Source organism: Serinus canaria, chromosome 4, assembly GCF_022539315.1.
Source record: "Serinus canaria isolate serCan28SL12 chromosome 4, serCan2020, whole genome shotgun sequence".
NCBI lineage: Eukaryota > Metazoa > Chordata > Aves > Passeriformes > Fringillidae > Serinus > Serinus canaria.
In genome coordinates this window covers 19,071,283-19,093,233 of record NC_066317.1, presented here as the reverse complement: position 1 = coordinate 19,093,233, position 21,951 = coordinate 19,071,283, and the positions used below count along the sequence as shown (strand labels likewise).

Sequence of the window (21,951 nt, the reverse complement as noted above, 5' to 3'; positions counted from 1 at the left end):
CCCACCCTCTAGGTGAAGAACCTTTGCCTAATATCCAAACTCAACTACCCATGTCACCACTTCATGTGGCTCCCTTGGGTTTTGAGAGGGAAGAGATTGGTACCTGATCCTCTGTTTCCCCTCATGAGGAAGCTGTAGACCATTATGAGATCTTCCCCCTCAGACTCATCTTCTCCAGGCTGACCAGAACAAGTGGCCTGTGGCCTCAGCCCCTCCTCATATGGTTTCCTCTCTAGACCCTAAATGTACCTGTAAAATCATACTGTCATCATTTTCTTTATTCTACTGCCACAGAAGTATCACAATCACCAGTATAAGTCCACAGCAACATTCAATGTTACTGAAATCTAAGCATTTGCTTAAAAAAAATTAGTTTCTACATAGACAGAGTCTGTGTAGGAAAAAGCCACCGTTTCCAGAAGTTAGTTTTGGTGCCTGCGTTGGGTTTTATATAACAGAAGCACAAGTGGGAGGTTTTTTTCCCTACAAGTGCCCAATGGGTGCAACACCCCAATTATTTCATGTCAGTTTGGATGGCTGATCCAAGCTGGGCCCTTCTAGATGGTCAGTGCATGAGGAGTGCCTGCGTAGGGGTTCTTTTAAATTCAAGTTGCCAGACTGACTCCATATGCTTCATGAAGGGCTGTGCATCACGATGCAACTGAGCTGCCATGCACTGGAGTCAAGTGGAAAACTGGAATTCAGGCACCCATGGCAAAAACTGTGATAGTGATTATCTGATTACTTCTGCTGCAAGACCATGACTTGAAGCAGGATCAGCACTTGAAACTGAAAAAAAATGGCAGATTTCAGATTTGTTGCTTTTAGTCAAAATGAAAATTGTTGAAATGAGTCCACATAAAAATCAGAAAAACACCCAAACTACAGTTTGTGCTTCAGTTTACTCTAAAATAATTAGCTCTTTTTAAATTAGTGTCATTATTTTAATTTCAGCCGTAGTTTGCCAATCATGGCACAAAACTGAACAATGCTTTGGTACAAGCCCCCTTCTTTGCTGGTATCCAGGGTACAAAATATCTTCTCTAACTGCCAGTATTACAGGATACCAATGCTTTTTGCTGGGCAGAAACCTCTCTAAATAAAGCTTTGTCTTAAGCCCTAATGTAGGAATATAGAAGCCTCACAATCTCACTACCAGCATCCTTCCAAGTCAGAATAAATGCCGTACATTATGCAATTATAAACATTTTTATTTTCTCTCTCTCTCTCTTTTCACTCTGACAATGTTATTTTTCCTTCAAAAGCAGCTGAGCGAACTTCTTACCATAGCAATGAGCAAGAAGGCCCTGAAAAATGTCATGGGCCAAAGCCACAGGGATTTCATCAGACAGTACATGAATATTTTATGTTACTCTTCCAAAAGCCATCTGGAATAATGGATAGCCCAAACCTTAGTCCTCTTGCTTTCCCTTGTGGTTAGAGCTCATATTCTTGCAACAGCAAACTGTATTAACACCCCCAGCTCCATCAAAAAAAAACAAAAAAAAAAAAAAAAAAAAAAAAAAAAAAAAAAAAAAAAAAAAAAAAAAAACAAAAAAACCAAAAAAAACAACCCAACCCAGAACAAACCAACTAAGCAAACAAAGAAACAACAAAAAAAAAAAAGTCCAAAAACCAAAAAAAAGCACAAAAAACCAAACAAAATAATAGAGAAAAAAATCCCCCACCACCTTAAGAAAGCTGCAGAGCTCAGCTGCTTGCTCTTACTTCTGGAGTTGATGTAGACACTTGCTAAAGCATACACACACAAACCTCAGAAGAGACAGATGACAAGAAGATCCAGAAACAAGAAATTAAGCATATTTGCCCTTAGAAACAAGGGAGAAAGTGTTAATCTTAGTGAAATAGGATTCCTGCAGTACTGGCAAAGTTACTGTCAGGATAAATTACTTGCTTCAGCAAATACCAAATACAGAAGCAAGCCTGCCAGGGTGCCAGACTAGCTCAAACAACCAGCCCCCATGCAGGAAAGCATTTCTACATTTAGTTCCTATCTCAACACTTTTCTCCTGTTCCTATTTTTGCATCTGTGCTTTGCTCTCTCTCCCTTTTGCAGCTATATTCTAGATAATGGCAGGAATTTGCAATTCAACATTAAAACCAAGATGGAATAAATGAAGGGGTTTTTTTCTGGGTGTAACTTGAACAGAGAATCCTTTCTGAATGACACACGGGAGCAAAGCTATCACTGCTGGTATTGCATTTCCCCAAAAGATCTGAATGAAATAGTAGTTTAAAGGAATGTAAATTTTTATTATTCTGACACATTGAAACAGTTCCATAAGAACAACTAGTTTCAGTTCCCAGCATGTCCAAAAGGGTTAATTCCTATCTGTATTCTGTAAAAAATGGAATGCAGTTCTGCATTGCAACCATGGCACAGACAAAACTAAATGAAATCTTAAAAAATAAAAAAAATCATCCCAAGAATAATGTGGTCTTGAAGACTCACCATATATCTATTTATACACTCATTCTACTACATGAATAAAAGCACTGGCTTTGAAATTATCACCATACTACATCTTCTCTCAACTCTGACAGAAACAGATTCCACAAGACACTGTATCAAACTAATAAAATCTCAGTTTTTTAAAGTAGGCTCTGCAAGACCACACTGCATTTCATTTACCTGTCCACAGTTCTGAAAATCACTTATAGGCAGTACCCATTTAAACACTGTGGAGAACACAGCATTATGCAATGACAATATTATACGACCAGAGTACATACTAAACTAATTTTTTTTCTATGATTTAAATATTGCCAAGATATTTAGAAATGCTTCTCTAAGATACTCTGCAGCGTTCAGACACAAATATAAAGGGGAAGGAAACTGAATAATATCAAAATAATGAGAAGAATATTCTGTACTAATTCTAACACTAGTATTCTATTTTATACTAATTCTTACTAATCCTAGTCAATTAAGCTGCACATAATCCAAGTCCTGAAGTGACTAGAATGTGAGAAAATAATTTATCCAAATAATACTATGTAATTATATTTTTTAAAAGCTGAGATATAAAAAGTAAAAAATTATATTTTGAGCCAGTGAATCATCCTAATAAATTGCTCAAGAAGCTGGAAAAAGATGCCATAAACACAAGATAATCAGAAAAATGCTGAAGTTGCGAAAAAAAAATCAATTATATGAAGAAACAAACGAAGAGTCAAATATTGTATTGTATCAGCAAACTACAGCATATGGTAAAATACGGCCTACAAAATATACTGATGGAGCTTGTATTGTCAAAACATAATGGCATCTTAATAAAGACTGAAGCAACTTAGAAAGAGCTTCATCATAGAAGTCAAAAGAAATACAGTAGAAATTCATAATAATTAGAAAAATCAGTAGTGAAGAACAATGCAATGACAGAAAGAAGTAGGTTAGGAAAGCTCAGCCTAAGAAACATATTCAAAAAATACTTTCTTTTGGAAATTATATAAGACTTTGGTTATGGGTTCACTTTTTAGAGCAAATTCAATGCAACCATCAGTGTCACTAGCAAGAGACAGTGGCATATTTTAGGTATATCTGTGAGAACTGTGGAGTTATGTATGCATTACAAAAGCCCATGTATGTCTTCCTAAGTAATTTATTGTAAAAATGTATAATTACTGTACAGCTATATACTCACATTTTACCCACAGACACAATTCTGATGAAAAAAGGTAGTCAGGCCCACCAGAATGTGAATTATAATGACAACCACATGCAAACAGAACCTGTGAGTGTGAATCCATTTTGATGTCATTGTCATATTCATTTAGGGAGTCCAGAGCTCACTAACATCAAGGCAGAGCTCTCCACTGCCTCAATGAACTTTGAAAGAAAGCTCTGCTGAAATAAAAAACTAGACAGCAAAACTTATGCTAGTTGACTAGTTTTACAGAAGTCAGTATGATCCAGCAATATTTTTACCATGGGTTATCTAAAACTCCACCTTGAATGTTCAGTTTGACTACTCCAAGAAGGCAATCTCTGTTTCAATATAAAAGCTATCTACACAAAAGGAATACAAAGTTCTTTCTGATGGGCAAATCAGGAAAGGTCCTACTCATGTGGGAGATTTGCTCACTTATTAAGTGATGATTTTAGTTAAATCTATTAGCTATAAACCATTCAGACCCACTAAAGTGTCTCTTTCTACGTGCACCTTGCCAGTATTAATTTCGAAAGCAATTTTTGTTCCACAGCACTGTGCATGAGGGTAGGAGCACAAGTTTGCGACACCAATTGATCCAAAGCTGCATCAGGAAGTGTAGAGGTGGAAAATAAAAAGGGGTTGGGGACTGGTGAAAAAAATGTTCATTTTCATAGCAAAAGAACTGACCCAAATACTGCCTTCTTTCTCCATGCTACTACTAGAAGTTCATTAGCAGCAGAGGTCTTACACAGATGAGCAAGGCTGGCATGGCTGCACACTGAGGATTTAAGAACTTATTTCACCACTGACCTAATTTTATACTGTAGTTTAAATGAAACATGAAGAATAATCTTTAGAAGACATTTTTGCATGAGTGGCAAGTAATAGAAACTGCTCCTCTATATCCACAGTGGCAGTTTGAAGCTGTGAACAGAGATTTGTTTTCTTCATAAAATAAAGCAAAATAAAAAGTTTTAAAAAAACCCCCAACCCTCCCAAAACCCCACCAAACTGATTTGCCCAGAAGGGACTGGAAGAATACTGCCACATAAGAGAAATAAAATTCCTAGGATATAAGTGATCCTTGGCTAGTCACTCATTCTATTTATCCTGCTTAAAAGAGATGTAAAGGTACAGTTTGAAAACTTCCTTGGCTGCTTTATGACATGTTGAATTTCTGCTGGGGCAACATCCGTTATCCCTGAACATACATTTGTTCCTATTCTGATTATCTTCACAGAGATTTGACAAAAGAGCTGTTGATTAAAAAAAAGAATCCTCCTCTTCAGCTTGCAGATGAGGATATTGCTTTTACCTGACAACTTTTCCGTACTTTTTTTAAATCCAGGAAGGAAAACAGAGGAGAGTTTTCAATTCAAATTTAAAAACAATTCCTAGGCATGAGCAACTTTGCATGTTACATCCATGAGCTCTTCATCACATGGATGATTATAGTCTCTGTAAAAGGAACTCACCATGAACACAAACATGAAAGGAGAAAGATGAAGAGAGCAGCATTCTGACAAGGCACAAAGTCCCAGCTGGATTAAATGCACCTGTGCTATTTCCCACCCAGCTGAGGCTCTGACCAGAGGCAGAGAACTGCTGTATTTGTAATATTAAGGTACATAATGGAGTGGAATACAAACTACTGGACATATGCAGTATTTCTTTAGATACACCAAATGCTCATGAAAAATACCTGTGCCTACCAAGTGGCTCTGGACAATTACATAACCAGGTGTAGGACACGTCCCCGATGTGCAATTTCTAAACACTTTTCAAAAAGAAAAGTGTTTTTTTTTCTGTCCCTGGCATTCATCATGTAAACCTTGAACCAAACCACTTCATCTTCATGAATTCAAGTGGAGCCAGACAGCACAAAATCAGCACTATTATTTTCTGTCAAAACCATAAAATCCTAACAGTCCAACTGCCCTGCAGTGAGCAGAGATGGCATCTATTAGATCAGGGTGCTCAGTTGTAAGCATGCTGCATCAGCACTTCTCATATATTTTCTTTCTCCAACTAGAAAAATGATCAGCACTGTTCTGATAACTGGGCTGCAAAGTAATAGAATGCAGTGTGCAGAGAAAACATTAAACAAATCTGCAGCACAGAGCTATGCCACAAACTGTGAGAATTTCTCCTCTCCTTTCTCCTTTATCAGAAATTCTGGATGACCAAGGCATTAGAGATAATTAAGAGATCAAATTTTAACTCTGCATAATCATCCTTATGGTCATGTATGAACACAAATATTGAAATGGGTAATTCCATGTACAGCTGGCACTCCACTGCCAGAGTATTAGACCTACATTTTTATCTGTTGCCTTTTACTCTTCTTGAACAGCAATTACAGCAATTGTAATTCTTCTCACAGCAATTTACAGCAACAGTTGCCTATTACCAGTTTCACTGCTTTATCTATAGAACCAGTCATTTTTCAGGGCCAGGAAGACTCTGAAACCTATCATGAGGATGAAAAAAAAATATCTTAATACATAGGGGGAGTAAAATGTATGACTTCAGAAGTTGAGAGACTATTTAGATGAGGATAATTCTATTTGGTTTTAACCTACTGGACTTGAAGGTAATGACACCAGCTATAAAACTCAAATAAAATCCTCTTTGTAAATTACAAAACTGTTGATGTATTGCTTATTTCATAACAAAAATAAATTTGCAGGGAAATCAATTATAATGAAGCTTAGATGTTGTGTGCTCATCTTCATCCCACTCCTGCTTTTAATCAGTTTTTCCTTAAAAAAACCCTGGATAACTGGGTAACTTATTGGGAAATTTGTTAGACCTGGAAGTATTATGTATGTTTTTATCAGAAATTCTTCCATCTACCTACTGCCATTTAACTCAAATTACTCATAAGCCCTAATAACTTATTATAATCAATTCCTTCCACAGACTCTTGCAGACATTCTGGATTTCTTCCCCCACTTGCTCATTATTTTGCAATGCACTTTTGGTATTTGTAGATTTATCCCAAAATGCAATTGGTGTGATCAGCTCCCTTGGTGGGATTTACCTGACTGACCTGCAGCAACTGATCAAAACCACGGGAAGTACTAAATGAGAAAATGGTTTCAGTTTTGCAACAGTTATAATTTTATGGTGTTCAGCCACAGGTTAATCACAGTCAATTGCACAGAAGTGCTGATGTAGCAACAATACATATTAATATTTTTAATGCCTCTTGCCAATGGGCTGCTAAGACCTGGCTTGTTGAGGAGGCTGGAGCACAATCTATGCAAATCTGTGCTGACCTGGACCACACTGCCCTGCCATACGAAAATGTTTCACTCAGACAACAATGTTTCAACTCAACAACAGGAGAAATAAGAAAACTCATCTCTTGCTTTCTGAAACATGGAGTAGATACTTCTATCACCACCACCTCTGCATGTGGAAGAGAACTTAATGCTTCATTGCTTCATGGCCAATCTGGTTTCAGTGAGGCTGTAGCACACAGACACATATAATCCACAAAGATTAAGCCACTAAGCCAGAGGCAGAACAAACAGAACAGAAACAGAGAAATTTTCCATTTTCAGTATTAAAAATTAAGGGTATTCATTTCAGACTGATAATGTCAAAGTGCAGCTCAAAAAACATTCTGAATGTAGCCTTCAGCAGAACTTCAACGTGAGCATGGGCAATGACAAACTGATAACTGAGCTGAACTAATTCAGAAGGTCTTTTTAGTGAGCCAGGATTAGTGTGACTCCACAGAGGGCCAGAGCTGTGCTCCCATCCCAACCTGTGAATGAACATGCTGTCCAGGAGCATCTATTATAAAGTGCGAAGATCCTTATGAGAAAAGGAGTCCAGGAAGGCTGGACATTCTTCAAGAAATAAATTTTAATGGCACAGGAACAGCCCATGCCATGTACCAAAAGACAAGAAAGCAGAGAAGACAACCAGTGTGGCTGAACAGCAAGCTTTGATCAGAACTTCAGGAAAAAAAAAGTGAATTTAAGATCTTTGCAAGAAGAGGCAGGAAAATCAGGAGGACTACAAAGACTTCATGAGGTTACACTGGGAGAAAATTAGAAGGTACGAAACCCAACTAGAAATTAATTTGGCTACTGCCATAACAAACTACAAAAAAAGTTTCTATAAATACATAAACAACAAAAAAGGGTTTAGGAGACTCTCTATCCTTTAGTGGATGCAGGGGGAAACAAAGTGAGAAAGGATAAAGGAACATGATGCTGCTTTTGCATCCATCTTTAGTAGTAAGATCAATTGTCCTCAGAGCTGGAAGACAGGGCCAGGAAGCAAAATGAAACCACCACAATCCAAGGGGCAATGGCCAGCAACCTGCCAGACATGCACACAACTATGGGGCCAGACAGGACCCACCCAAGGGTAGAAAGGGAGCTGGTGGAAGAGCTCACTGAGCCCTTTTCAATTATTTACCCCCTGTCCTGGCTCACAAGGGAGGTCCCAATTGATTGAAGGTTAGCAAATGTGATGCCCTTCTACAAGCAGGGCTGGAAGGAGGCTCCCAGAATCTACAGGCCTGTCAGCCTGGTGCCAGATCTGCTTAAGAGCCTTCACTTGGCTCAGACTTGTTCCTGTACCTTGAAAGTGTATAACTAAATAACTGACATTGGGGTTGTTCATTGTTATTAAATACCTTATAGTGGAAAATCTTAGAATAAAACATCTTCACTGCTGAAGTGAATACCTGATTATATCCACTTGTTCCCAATATTTTCTACTACTCTGAGAAACACTCCTAGAAAAAAAATGATGTGAAGTGCCACTATGGGGTGTGCTGCCTGCCTTTGCAACCAGCTGGGTATGGGTGTGCCAATGTATATTTCCAAGAGAAAAAGCCAATTTAACATGATAAATTTGAATTCTATTACTAAATCTAGTACACTTTCAGCAGTATTTATTTAAATTTATGAGTATATGCAGTGTCAACATACCATGAAATGAAGGAACTACCAATTTCCAGCATGAATTACTTGATAAAAGGGACTGCATTAGATGCAGACTTGTTGAATAAAGCATCAATGCTACAGTGGTTAATTACAAAGTTACTTAAAGGAAGAAAACCTGCAGTATTTTACAGTGTATTCAACTTGCAATTGGTTCCTAGCATGGCTAACACAGTATTAGCAAATATAATAGATTTCATAGAGGACTGAAGGAAATTCTTTAACGTCTCCAAAAACCATAGTTTAAGGCCAATTCCATATTGACCAGCAATTAGCAAACAGCAATTAGCTTTCTCTCAGTACTTTCCATCAGTAGATTGGAAGTGCAGTATAAAAGAGGACTCTATAATTATGCTTATTTTACTGATGAGGTGAAAGATGCATGGGGAGAAGTAATGCAGCCAGTGATATCTGACAGACTAATTGCAGCCTGAGTGGTATCACTCTGCCCCACTAATCTCAGGCAACACTAATGGCCTGTCTCTCAGCAATTTTGACATAATTTTCCATATTTCTCTTTTTTTTTTTTTTTGAGGTTTTTTTCCAAGTGTAATCTAAAGACACTGTATCAGACACATTAACTTTTAATGACAGCCACAGGCAGCTGCAATTTCCCTCAGTAAAATAAATGATTAATTAGTAAAACACAGTATGCAATACATGTCCAAAGTGACTTAGTCCTATTGCTAATTGTAGCAATTAGCTAAAACTCTATAGCCTGCATGGTGTTTTGCAGAACTCAAAAAAAAAAAAAACCAAAACCCATGGGCTGAATAATTTATATTCCAAATTACACAAACATATAAACAACATATCGTACTCTTCTAGATAAGCAACCAGTAAGATCACTTCTGATAGACCCTTAAAAATACCTAAAAGTAGAATTTTGCATCTGATAAACTACATATTTCATAAAGAATACAAGGAAAATATGACCTTATTTCTACAAGCCTAAAGATTTTCTTTTTATTATGGCACTCAGTAAAATTAATCTACAAGCTCAACAACTAAAGTTTGAACAAAACCCCGTTATCACTGACTACATGAATTCCTTCCCAATGCAACTGTATTTTTCCATTCTGTTTATTTCAGCATAAAGACCTTTTTTTGCTAGGCACAAAGCCAAAGCCATACAAGTTTTGCTCATATGTCTCTGCCTGAAGTGCTCGACCAAAGATTTCTAAAAAGGCAAAGCCCTTAAAAGTCCCCTCGATTAGCCAGACTTCAACACTGCCTAAGCCAGCTATAACTCAAGCCATAAAAAAAGGTAACAGATGGAAATAATTTCATTCTCCTCTGGAAGAGTACAGGAAAGCCAACATATTGCTTGGTTAAGAGGCGTTTTATATTCATCATTGCTGATAGCAATGGGTGAGAAAGAAGCTACAGTCTAGTTTTCAGAAGCTCATTGGCCAAACACAATCAATCGGTTGCCAGAAATGTTATAAAAGATAGAAAGTATAGAACATCAATTGTTCTATACTTTCCCCTCAAAATGGGGGAGAAAAAAAATGACAGAAAATAACTGAAGAAAATTCAGAGCAGAGAGGCCAGTCTCAAGTCAGAAGGTAAAGAATCAATTTCTTAGGAGTGGATAAAGCTCCCAATTTCATCCATCCAACTCCTATTTTCTTGTCTGCTCTCTTCCAAAAGAGAGGAGTTACTACTGACAAAAAGGTCAGTACTAGAAAGACTTTGAGAAAATAAAAAACCAAAAACCAAACAGTCAAAAGAAACATCCAAGAGCTGGAGAGAAAAGGAAAACCACAAAAATCATGGACAGGCTGCAAACCAGCTTGCGCTGTCCGCTGTGCTGAAGTGGCTTTTATCAAGCTGCCCATGCTGGGTAATATGGGTAATTCTCTGGTAATGCTTTTTCATTACATTATGCATCCCACAGGCCTTGGTTACACAATTTATGGCAGATTTGTCTGTCAGAAATGGAAAATCCATGAAAACAAGCTGCAGACGAGACTGAGAGAGATTTCTGGAGCACATGGAAAATCACTGAGTTTCCTCACATGCCAGGACCCCACAGATTCTCCAGCTTTGTTTTTGAGGTTTCCCAAAACCCTGGGTAACAATCTGCCTTATGAGCCTTGCATGGCCCAACCCATAAAGAATTACTAGTAGACACTTCCAAGGCTTTTTCACTGAAAGTGAAATGGCAATTAATTCTCTTAATTGAATGATCATTCATTAGCCTTTTACTAAATAACATTCTCAATCTTGAAAGTTACTGCCATGTCTTCAATTTCCCTTTTCAAGATAAGACTAATAACAAGTCTCTAAGTCCACAGCACAATACAGCATATATTTTGTGCATTTTTTTCCATTTAGATTCTTCAATTACAAGCAACTGCAGCAAAAAAAGCATATTTTACTAGCTAGTATTACATTTTGGCAGGTCATAATTAAATTAATGCTTAGAAGCAGCGCTCAGTGCTTAAGAAGAAGGATTACACTGAATAACAGGTCTAATATTTTAACTCAATTAGCATGTTATTTTTCAATAAAGAGGTATACACTACCGTAACTCCTTCTTCTATGGGTAATATCAGCTATAAAACAGAAATAGTGCAACTTTTTTTTGTGGTAACCTCTGTAATCTTCCCCATGACATTTGTATGATTTGTATATTTTTGAAGTGGATGAAAAAGTGACATATTATTATTTTTATAAATACATAATCTTATTTTACACTCTTGCAAGTACAGAATATTTCAATTCCATAAAAGACTGCCAGAGACTATGCTTTACTATATCTAAAAATACCTGAGCATTCCATAGTAAGGAAAGAATTTTTCTTTTATGTCTTTTGTTCTGTACTGTTCTGAGTTTGATTTATAATATTGGTTAGGGCAGAAGTGATTCTTGGATGAAAAAATTACACTTAGTTGCAATGGAAGTAAGGGATCTTCTCCATGGAAACTGTCTGCTAAGTATGCTCAGATGACTTATTTATCAGATTCTTCAATACAATATTTCAATTTTATGGGATTATATTTTCCTGTAATCTTTCACTAATAATTTAAAAGTGACATAAACATATGAATGTCTGAATAGCTGAAGATAATCAAGTTGTGTCATTTCAATATAAATTTCTAACATATTTCAGGGTCATGTCCTTGACTGTTCAAAGCAGCTACTCAAGTTCTTTCTAGGTAAATTACAGCATATATGGACATCCAAATGTAGGATTAGGAAAAGGCCACTTTGATTTCATAGGGCAAGACAAAAAGAAAACTACAGAGACACACTGTGCTACAGCCAGTTGGGCAGATGAAAATTATATAGTACAAAGAAACAAATAAGTAAAAGACTGAATGATTTGGATGAAAAAAATAAGATCAATGAGTTACATAAGGAGGTATTAGTAAGTGGGCATGAAATTCCAGTGAGTCACATGAAATAACCTCATGTTCCTTTTGTGGAGATCACCTGGGGATTGCTTTTAAAGATAAAGTACTGAAAGGTACGGCATATTTCCAAACAGAAAATAACAGTAGATTCTTACACAAGTCTATTAGAACTCTAAGTTAAAACTAAAATTCTTACACTTCTCATCATGGTAAGAATGCCCTTTTCTGTGTATTATAGAATTATTCCCACTAGAAGCAACAGAGAATGCTGCCAATATCACCACCTCAATGTTAGAACTGCTATGGCATATAATTTCATAATTCTTATTTACTTATTTACAGATAAAATGAAGTTACAAATCCTTTAAATCTACTCTATAGTCTCACATTCTATAAAAAAAGCAATTAATGGAGAATTAATTATTTCAATTCTGGATTCAGTAAGTCAGAAGGGCATTAAGAATCCATATAGTAGAAATCAAGCTCCTAGTGAAAGTGGAAAGCCTTGGGCTTGCCAGTGAGCAAAAACCATGCTATTTAGGGGGACTAATTTCAAACTACCATGGCTACACCTTTGACAAATCTTTTCAGGTAGGACAACAGCTGAATTTAGATACAGATAACCTAGAAGTGAGCAGTAAAACCCCCCAATTTCTTTTCAGTCTTTACTATATAAAGCTTCAACAGGATAAATTCGGCTTTCATCTTCAGGAAAAAAGTTAGCAATGATGTAGTCACATACTGGAACAGTTACCCAGAGATGATGTGGAGACCCCCATTAAGGTACCAAAAGTTTAAGTGGACAAGGATTTGAGCAACCTCTCCTGAGTTGGCCTTGCTTTGAGTAGAGAAAGTAGACCTCCAGAGAGTCCTCTACACACAAATTATTCTGTATTTCTATGAACTACATAGATAAAAACAAACAAAACAAAATCCTTCTTGTAGGTCAAAACATAATGAAAACTGAAATTCTCTAACAATGAAGATGAAAGTTCACAGTCTATATCAGAGTAAAGGCTCCACAACTGGAAAGTATATTAAAAAAAAAAAAAAAAAACCCAAATAATTTTATTTGTCTAAAATTCTAAAGACAAACAGAAAAGGAAATTTTCAAAGCAACACCACAGTCCATAGGGGAAGCAAGAGAATATAGCAGGACAAGACAAGCCAGGACTCTTGAAATTGTTTGAAACGGCCCAATGAATGGCCTACAAAATCTGATTTCAGGCATCATTTACAAACCCAAGCTGGCAGAATTAGAGTACTAACTCTAGTACTGCTATTTAGGAGATTTTATTTTCCCTTCTGCATTTCTCCTCTAAATGAATTCCATGCAACTTCATAATGGATAACAACTGTAGTAAGAAAACTGAAAAGCTCTAAAATGCTGGAAGAAAACAATGAAACGCATTTTTGCCAGAAGCAGTTGGCTTCTCCTGTCCCCCTTTTAGTAAAAGCCCAAAAATAGCTTTACACTCTGGACACCAAGATGGCAGGCTCATTTAAATTCTGCTCAAGTATAAACTTTCTGACCTTCACCATGTTGAGGCATGACTATTTATACTTCTGCATCAATTCCATGTATTCAAGACGTATTAAAATACATTAAGTCCATAAACTTTACTGACCCTTTTCTGCTGCCTAGTTCATTAATGCTGAAATATATTAATCTAACAAATAAGTGGGTGATTACCTCTTGAAGAACCCTCTTCATTTTCAGAAGCAATGTCTTGACAGCCGTGCAGTCCTGGAGCATCAATCTGAAGGGCAGAGACTCAATGCCTCCACCTTCTTCCAGACCAGTGAAAGGCCACTCCACAGATGGGCTGCCAGCCAGCTGGCTGACACGGGGGTACCTGGCTTCTCCTTGCTCCACCTCCTTCGACAGCTTCAAGGACAGATTCCTTGTGAGAGAAAACAGAAAGGTCAACACTAAAATATGAAAAAGAACTAACAATTTGGGGGTGGTAGTTCCTCTGAGCTTAAAGACACATATTTGTTTTTAGAGCCCGCTACCATGAACAGCCTTTATGACATACTTGTAGCCATATGGTGCTAGCAATAAAATACACATTTATAAAAGGACCATATTCTACAGGAATTAAAATCATGCTCTAGCTCATGCCCTACAGAAAAAAGTAATTTTCTTAAAACAAAATAACCTATGGGCAAAACTTGAACAGGTCTATTTTATTTCAAGTTGAGCTTTACAAAAAAATGAATCCGTCATCTGTCTTGCACTTTCAGAAGCTAAATCAAATCATAATCTTCCATGCACTTTGACTTAGAACTCAGAAAGAAAACTCAACAAAAAAAAAAAAAAAGAAAAATCTCCCTTCTGGGCTGGCCCAGTGACATAAGATGAACCTGCCATTGTATAAAATGGAATATGGAATTTAATTAATCTGCATCACTCTTAGGTTTAGTTACTACTAAAGCTATTTAAGCAGAACATGAAACAAAAAAAACCCAGTAAATTGTAGGTGAGAATCCATTAAAGACACAGAAAGATTTTGATGGAATTTAAAGGTAATGAAAGACCATTATTTTGCTCCATACACACTATCTTCCTTTAATATCAGAACAAGTTATCTAATAATTTTTCCCATGATGAAGAAAGTCCTTCGAAATTAACTCAGTACAATTAAAGATGCTAGCACATAAGCAGCGAAGAAAATCACAAGTATTATTAATTTAAAATATTGTTTCAATTTTCTCTTTCATTTGAATTTTTACACAACAAAAAAGTGATTCTGCCATAGTTTGGAAGGACAAAGGACATTTTCCCACATAAGATTTTCCTTGGCTTTGGTTTCATAGGATCCACAGACAAAACCAAATTAATACGATTTCTTAAGACAAACAATTCCCACTATCATACTAAAAAAACATGGAAATTAGGATACTGTACCTATCTTTTATGGATGGTTCATTTTTATATTTTGAAAGCTAAGTAATGTGCAGTAAAAAAAAACATGTTAGATCAAGCAATGTACAACAGAGCTCACACACATGGACAGATCCTCATGTTGGCCAATGGAACTAAAATTTAAGGCTCTTCAAGACTCATAGAACAAGAAAAATTTTTCTGTTTAGATTTTAATATTCACTCAAACATCTTTGAGTGGAGCATTTTGCATCTTTTAAAATAAAAATATGAGGTGGATGGTAAAGTTCCTTTTGATTGAAGTATATTAAACCACTGCTGTTTTATAGTCTTTCAACAAGACCCAGGTATAAATCATGCAAAGAAAAAACTTAAGAAACTGAAGTATCATAACATAGACCACTTTTAAAGGTTTATAAAAGAAGCCAGATTCAAACTATTGGAATCCACACTTGCAGAAGGTGTATGTATTCAGAAAAGCACATTATTTAAATTAGGATGAAACAACAAGGTTTTCTTTCTTCCCCACCCAGCACCTGCAGACTAGAAGATGGATTATTCCTTATACTATTCTGTACATTCACTTCCTCCCACTGAAGTTTCATCTGGCTCATATTCCTCTACAGGCATCCTATGTGGGTCCCATCCTGGCCCTGAGAAAGGGCCAGAAGTACTGTCTCCCAGCAGGAGTCTTTTACTCCCCATCATCAAAGAGAAGAACCTGGTATTACCAGCCATGCCTTGCTCCCCTGTGAGGAGAAAATTAGCAGTATTGTTGGAAAACGATCCTCCGCTCTGGAAGAGATACATTGTTTAGGTATAAGCTATAGATGTACTGGAAACACAGCAATTCTGAATTTCAAATAAAGACAAAATTTTCAGTTACTTCAGTGGGCTTCATGTTGCTATCACACTGCTCAACACACAAAACTACCATCTTTTCAAACACAGAATCTTGCACTAAAGTATGAAAAGCACTGTAATAACATATTACCACTCACAGTTATAAGAGCTTAAAATCTGATTCAACTGTCTCTTGAAAATGGTGACTCAGAGTTCGATGGTATACAGAGAACATCCAGATTATACAGTCCTTCCTGATAGTTCAGAGGTACTTTAACTGATCTGTGACAGAAAAACTCTGCACCCTCTGATACAAGTCATTCTCCTTGCCACAAAAAAAAAAAAAAAGCTAATTTAAGCTTCATTCCAGAAATGGTATTTCATAAAGTTCACTATTAACAGCATCCAGGTGGTCTGTTACATTATTATTACAGTAATTCACTGCAGTTCTTCTCAAAGCAGCAATAGAAATGTAGAAAGGGAAATAAAAAACCCTACCCAATTCTTCCTAAATTAGAAGTTTCACTTTATTAGTAAAACATGTCAGCCTCTGAAGTTGGAGTAGGGCTGGTTCCCTCACTGGTAGTGCAGGAGCTCCTTACAGATGGCCAGACCCCTCCACCTTCCTAACATGTATTCACTGTAATAAAAACATTTCACAGGCAAATATTATCTATGACAAACTTCTTAAGCCCTTGGAAAAAAGCCTCAAAAGGTCTATTTTAATGACGAAAGCAATGTATTTCCTGTAAGTGACAACATTAACTACAACTATTATCAACATACAGTATTTCAGAAAGGTAATTTGGCCACTTTTAAATACATGACTACAGCCTGAGCTCTAAATTCACCTGCCATAAGCTCAGACTAAGTTCCTACTTTAACAGAACCACCCCTGAAAATGTTCTGAGCACTGGAAGTCCGTTTGAAAACGCTTCTGAAATAGCTTGACCCAACCCCGTTACCACTCTTCCCAGTGATTCCCTGGCATGGTTTCATCGTCACTACAGGTAAACTGGATGGTTCCACTCCATTCTGGAGGATGTCAGTGGTGCAGATCTGCACTCAATACCATCCCATACAGAGGACACCTCAAATCCCTGAGCACTGCAAAGGAGCCGTGAATAATAACAGAGAAAAGGACACAACGTCAGTAGAATTACTGCCACCATAAGGTCAGAAAATCCACAGAAACCTTGTTCCAAGTCTGTAAATATTAAATACAGTGAAAACTTGTGCAACTCAACAGTACTTCATAGTTTGGTCCTGCTGGCTTGTTTCTTATGTATCTGGACACATCCACTGAGCACCACAAATCTACTCCCTCATAATTGGTACAAAGAATTAGAAGCTACAATATCCACAGTCAGTAAAATGGCAGTGCCATTAAGGCAGATTTCTATTTCAAAAGCAGTCTTTATTCAAATAGTATGCTAGCATTAAAATAATCAATCAGTGGCTTTCAGCATTTAAAAGCCTCCATTAATCCAGTGTAACCACATGTTAACTGAGTAGGAGACACAGTTGTGCAGGTCCTTTGAAAACTCCTTTTCCCTAGGAAGGTAGAACAAAACCAATTTTCCCTTATTAAAGAATTCTTGTAGTGTTTTATAAAAAAAATAGGAAAAAAGGGAAACGAGAGGAAAAAGGAAAGAAGGAAAAAAAAAAAAAGAAAAGGGACCCAAAGACATGGATTTGCAGCTTGGCCTTGTTTAAGTCATTCTTCCCTTCTTACTGATCCTCAGATCAATGATTTGAAGAGCTTATGGTAATTTGAACTTCACTTACATAAAGATCCCCAGATTATGTGGACTTTAATCTTCTTAGTTTTCATCAGCAGTGCTCAAGATGTTGCTAAATCAGAATTAGCCTAAACTAATACAATTGGTTCCCCTGAGTCTGCTTCTCTTGATATCAGCTTAACATAGGAGAACCCATGTAACACTGTTGGCATCAGGAAGGCTCTGAAAGCCAAGCCTAAGACCCCAGACTCTATGAGAAGAGCTGAACACACCATCTTTCTTCCCTCAGGGCTTATCTTCTAAAGCCTTAAATCTCTAGTCTGCAGTGTTTAAGTGTGCAGCTGTGTGTGTATATATTCATAAATATATACATCTATATAGTTGTAGAAGTCACACCTATATATAAATACATCAAAATTTGGTCTTGGTAAATTTTCTAAAAAAAACAAGTAGTTCTTATTTGTCCATAGCTTGGCCCATCCTTTTACATTAGAAGAAAGATGTTTTTGTTTCATACAGAGGTTATGTCCTGAAATCCTATTTCTTATTAATCTAGAAAGCCTTCAACCCACATTTCTTTTTCCTCACTAACAGTAAATAGGTTTTCCTCCTTCAGAGAATTAACTAATTACTATTTTCATAAATATCCCTCAGCTGGACCACGTACGACATGTAAGACCAATTGTTTCTGCTTTTTAGAGGAAAAGCTGCCTACCTCAAATACTTCCAAAATTCAGTTTGAAGCACTCTGTGACTCTCCTAAAATGAAGTACACTACCCATGAAACCCCCTACTATCCTCCCATACTGAATCCTCATCTTTGAGCAATCTCCTACTAATCTCATCTAGTAAAGAGACATGTTCTATCCCAAACAGTTCACTTCTGAAATACAGGGATATATTTTGGAAAAAAAAAACCAAAGACTCTTCATCACATTTAGTAGAGTTAAGGTACAGACTTCAAAAGCCATGTTCCTAAATATTACAATGAACATATAAAATAATGTCCTGCTCGGTGCCGAAATGTTCTCAAGACGTAGTAAGGGAGGATAAAAAACTGGCAAACTCCTCATTCAGTTCTGAAACAGGAGGCTTCTCAATACTAAGATAAAAAGCTAATCAGAACTTAAACACTTGGCTAATGACCAATATTAGCATTCTTTGGCATCAAAATTTCTACCTTTCTCTGTCTCACACAATTTCTCAACACTGCTTCTGTTGTAAGAGAAACTGCTTCAGAGGTCGTAGGGATAAGATCTAGGAATCTTGTACATCAGTGCTTCATAGGTTCAAGCTGTCTGACACTTTACAGCTTTTAGAGCTGTGCATCCTCTATTGCTGCTATGATTTTTCAAGGTCAGCCTTTCAGAGAAATGATGTCCAGCATCTGTCACCATCAAACTCTCCACCCACGCACAAGTGTGCACACAAACGCTAATGGCCAGCACTACTCTAAGTTAAGAGACTGTCAACCTTTTCCATTAAAACTGCTTTTCTTTCCAAGGTTTATATCACAGTCATAAAGACATCCTTTGGGGTAGAACATGGTGATCAAAATATACAGAATAATTTTTTTTAAGTTTAAAAAAAAAAAATTAAATGCCCTCCATCTTCCAGCTGCTGGTAAAGTACAGCTCTTAAGGGCCTGTCAAGCATTTCTTTCCTTTCTCTAAACTCCACAGGAGTTAAGAGCTCTGTTTATATCCCCTGATCTAGCATACAACACTCCAAACTTCAGCCCTTTTCCTCCTCCTGAAACCTATTAGGAAAACTTAATAAAAAAATAAAATAAGATAATGTTATGAAACATCAGATAATGTTCAAAAAACAGCTACTTGGAAAAGACCAGTGGGCCTTTTTCAAATATTACCAGTGCAGTAGTAAGTAAAGCATTAAAGACAAACCAGCAAAGGAAATGAGGTTGACTTGGCACTGAGACTTTGGTAGCTTCAGCCTTTTTAAATTCCTCCCCACCCCCTGAAAAAAACAAGTCAGCAGGAGATCATTCTGGAAACCATTTTACAACTATTAATTAACACTATGTCTCTGTTCAGGATATAAAGAAAAAATAAATTTTGCCTATTCCTGTCCATGGCAGGGGAGTTAGAACTAGATGATCTTTAAGCTCTCTTCTAATCTGTGATTATATTATTTGGACAAAGGATACATCTCCCTGCAGACATTGCAGTGTTTGTAAAAACGACACTTCTGACTGGATGCTGCCTCACTACAGACTAAAGCTGAAGACACTTGATGCTCTCTCCAAGTCTCACTCCAAATGCACTCCACACAATGGGATCACCTCAGCTAACCTGGGACTAGACCCACAACAATTTGATCTAATCCATTAACAACACACACTGAAAAGTGTTCAGAAAACTTGATACTATTGGAGGAAATGGAAAAAACGAGGGGCAAATCTGTTTTGTCACTGTTACCTTATAGATCAGAACAACATTTCTCTTCAGCTTTGCTCTAAATGCTTCAGTCTTTCCTTTAGAAAATGTTCAGATGCAACATTTTTGCTTTTACTAGGTTAAAAAAACCCTGTAAAATCACAATGGATATTGGATTTGATTAGTACCTTCCAAGAAGCACAAGCAGTACACTCCTTTTATTCAGTTACCAAACTAGGTTTCATTACTTAAACACAAATTGTCAAATGCTTCCTACTACAGGTAGTACTTTTTGCTATCAAAACTTTATGAAATCCTGATGAAAATTATGTGCATTTTAAATGAAAGAAGAAAAAGGCAAGCAATTTTCTGTGCTCAATAAGAAGGTTCTGAACTGTTAGTATAGGCTTTAGTGGGAAGATAGGTATGCTAACAGGAAAGGTTATATTTGCTTAGTGCTAAGTAGAATTCACAGACATGGGTAAGACAAACAAAGATGGACTTCCAGTGAGACCAGAAAATTAAGTGGAAAATTCATATACTTTATAAAGGAGACAAGCCACTCACTGCAAGACCTGTCTGAATTGGTGTTTAAATACCTGGGAAGCACCTAATCATATTATTAAAGTCTAACCTAAGATATTATCTTTTGATGAGCTATTAAGCATTAAAAACACTTCTGTGGAGCAAGCAAGCAAGTCATTATAGCTTGTGTTGGCCAAGAGGTTCATCTGAGATGCATAACAGATTTAAAAGTCCAATTAATATTTAGTAAAATACCTTCAGCATTCTGTCAACTTTCCCTATATCCCAAACCCTGCCTGTCTTCTCCTCATCAGGTGATTCAGGAAATTCTTCCTGGATTGTGTTCACTTATAGAAATGTCTGCATTGCTCACACTGCCAGGGCTTAAAACCAGATACAGATATCTAAATAATCATCCTTCAGGTTATCATGCTACAGCCACACACATTCCTCCATTAGCAAAAATGCCCATGCCTACAGGATTAGATGGCAGTGACTCAGAGAAAGAATAAAATGTCAGAGGAGCTGAGCAGTTAAGGATGCCCAGTACAACAATAAAGTAGTTACAACTGTGTGGGTGTTCAGGTAAGTCCAACTAGTAACTCTAAAATTTAGCACTAACTCTCTATTTTCATATGGTGAAATGTAAAGTCAGTAATAGAACATTATCTCTGAAATACTCACTAATTACAAACACAGCTTTCTGAGTGACAATACCTTTCAATACCCTCCAATGGAATCAACACAATGGACTTCTATTTTGATGAAAACATATGATGAAACCAATGTATCCCTTCTCCCTTCCATACAGCAGTTTTAGAACAAGGAGTGGAAAACTGTTGTATCTAAATTCAGAGGATACCATCCACCTATGGTATGCAGCAAACTTTATAAATATATCAGAAGGAAAGTCTAACTTAAAAACCCATCCTTTTTCATTATCACATACAACAGCTAAGAATCCAACAGTAATGGATTCAGGAACATAATTTCTAAAGAAATCCAGACCATGTATATAACTACACATCCATTCTTGAAGATACTTATCTACAAGCTTTTTTTTTCCAAGGTTATATTGTGTTCTTCCTTATTAGGGAAGTGTAATCCACGCAAAAGTAATAAAACAACACAAGAATTCCAGCACTGGTGCTAGTTTATTGCTTCAGTGAAAACAGCTCACACTCCATCATCTTGAAATACAAGAGTCTGAGAGCTTCACAAGCACAAAGATTTCTGAGGAACCACTCACCTTCCAAAGGCTCAAAATCTCTCCTCCTCCCCTGAACACTGCACAGCTCCAGACACCAACTTACAAAAACTGCCCCTAGCAAAAACAGAGGCCAATAACTCAAGGAAAATTCCCAGCCACATACAGGGATGAAGGACTCTACGTTGTTGGACCCCTCATGTTGTTACCTTGGGAGCGTCCTCTTAATCAACCAGGGGGCTTAAATTAACACAGAATGGTTTCACTTACAAGGCAGGTGTTTGCCATGTCTGCACTTGGAACCTAATTAGTGAAATTAAAGCCTTGCAACAGCACACGCTCAATTTT

General features: G+C 36.9%; 1 protein-coding gene across 6 annotated transcripts in view; it reads right to left on the bottom strand.

The window, feature by feature from the left end:
* The window catches only part of CCSER1 (coiled-coil serine rich protein 1), a 612,090-nt gene that overhangs the window by 357,775 nt on the left and 232,364 nt on the right, over positions 1-21,951 (bottom strand). For all 6 annotated transcript variants that reach the window (XM_050973794.1, XM_050973791.1, XM_050973790.1 and 3 more), the window contains exon 6: positions 13,697-13,907. In XM_050973794.1, the coding sequence (XP_050829751.1) occupies positions 13,697-13,907 (211 nt within the window). The remainder of the gene's footprint in view (positions 1-13,696; positions 13,908-21,951) is intronic.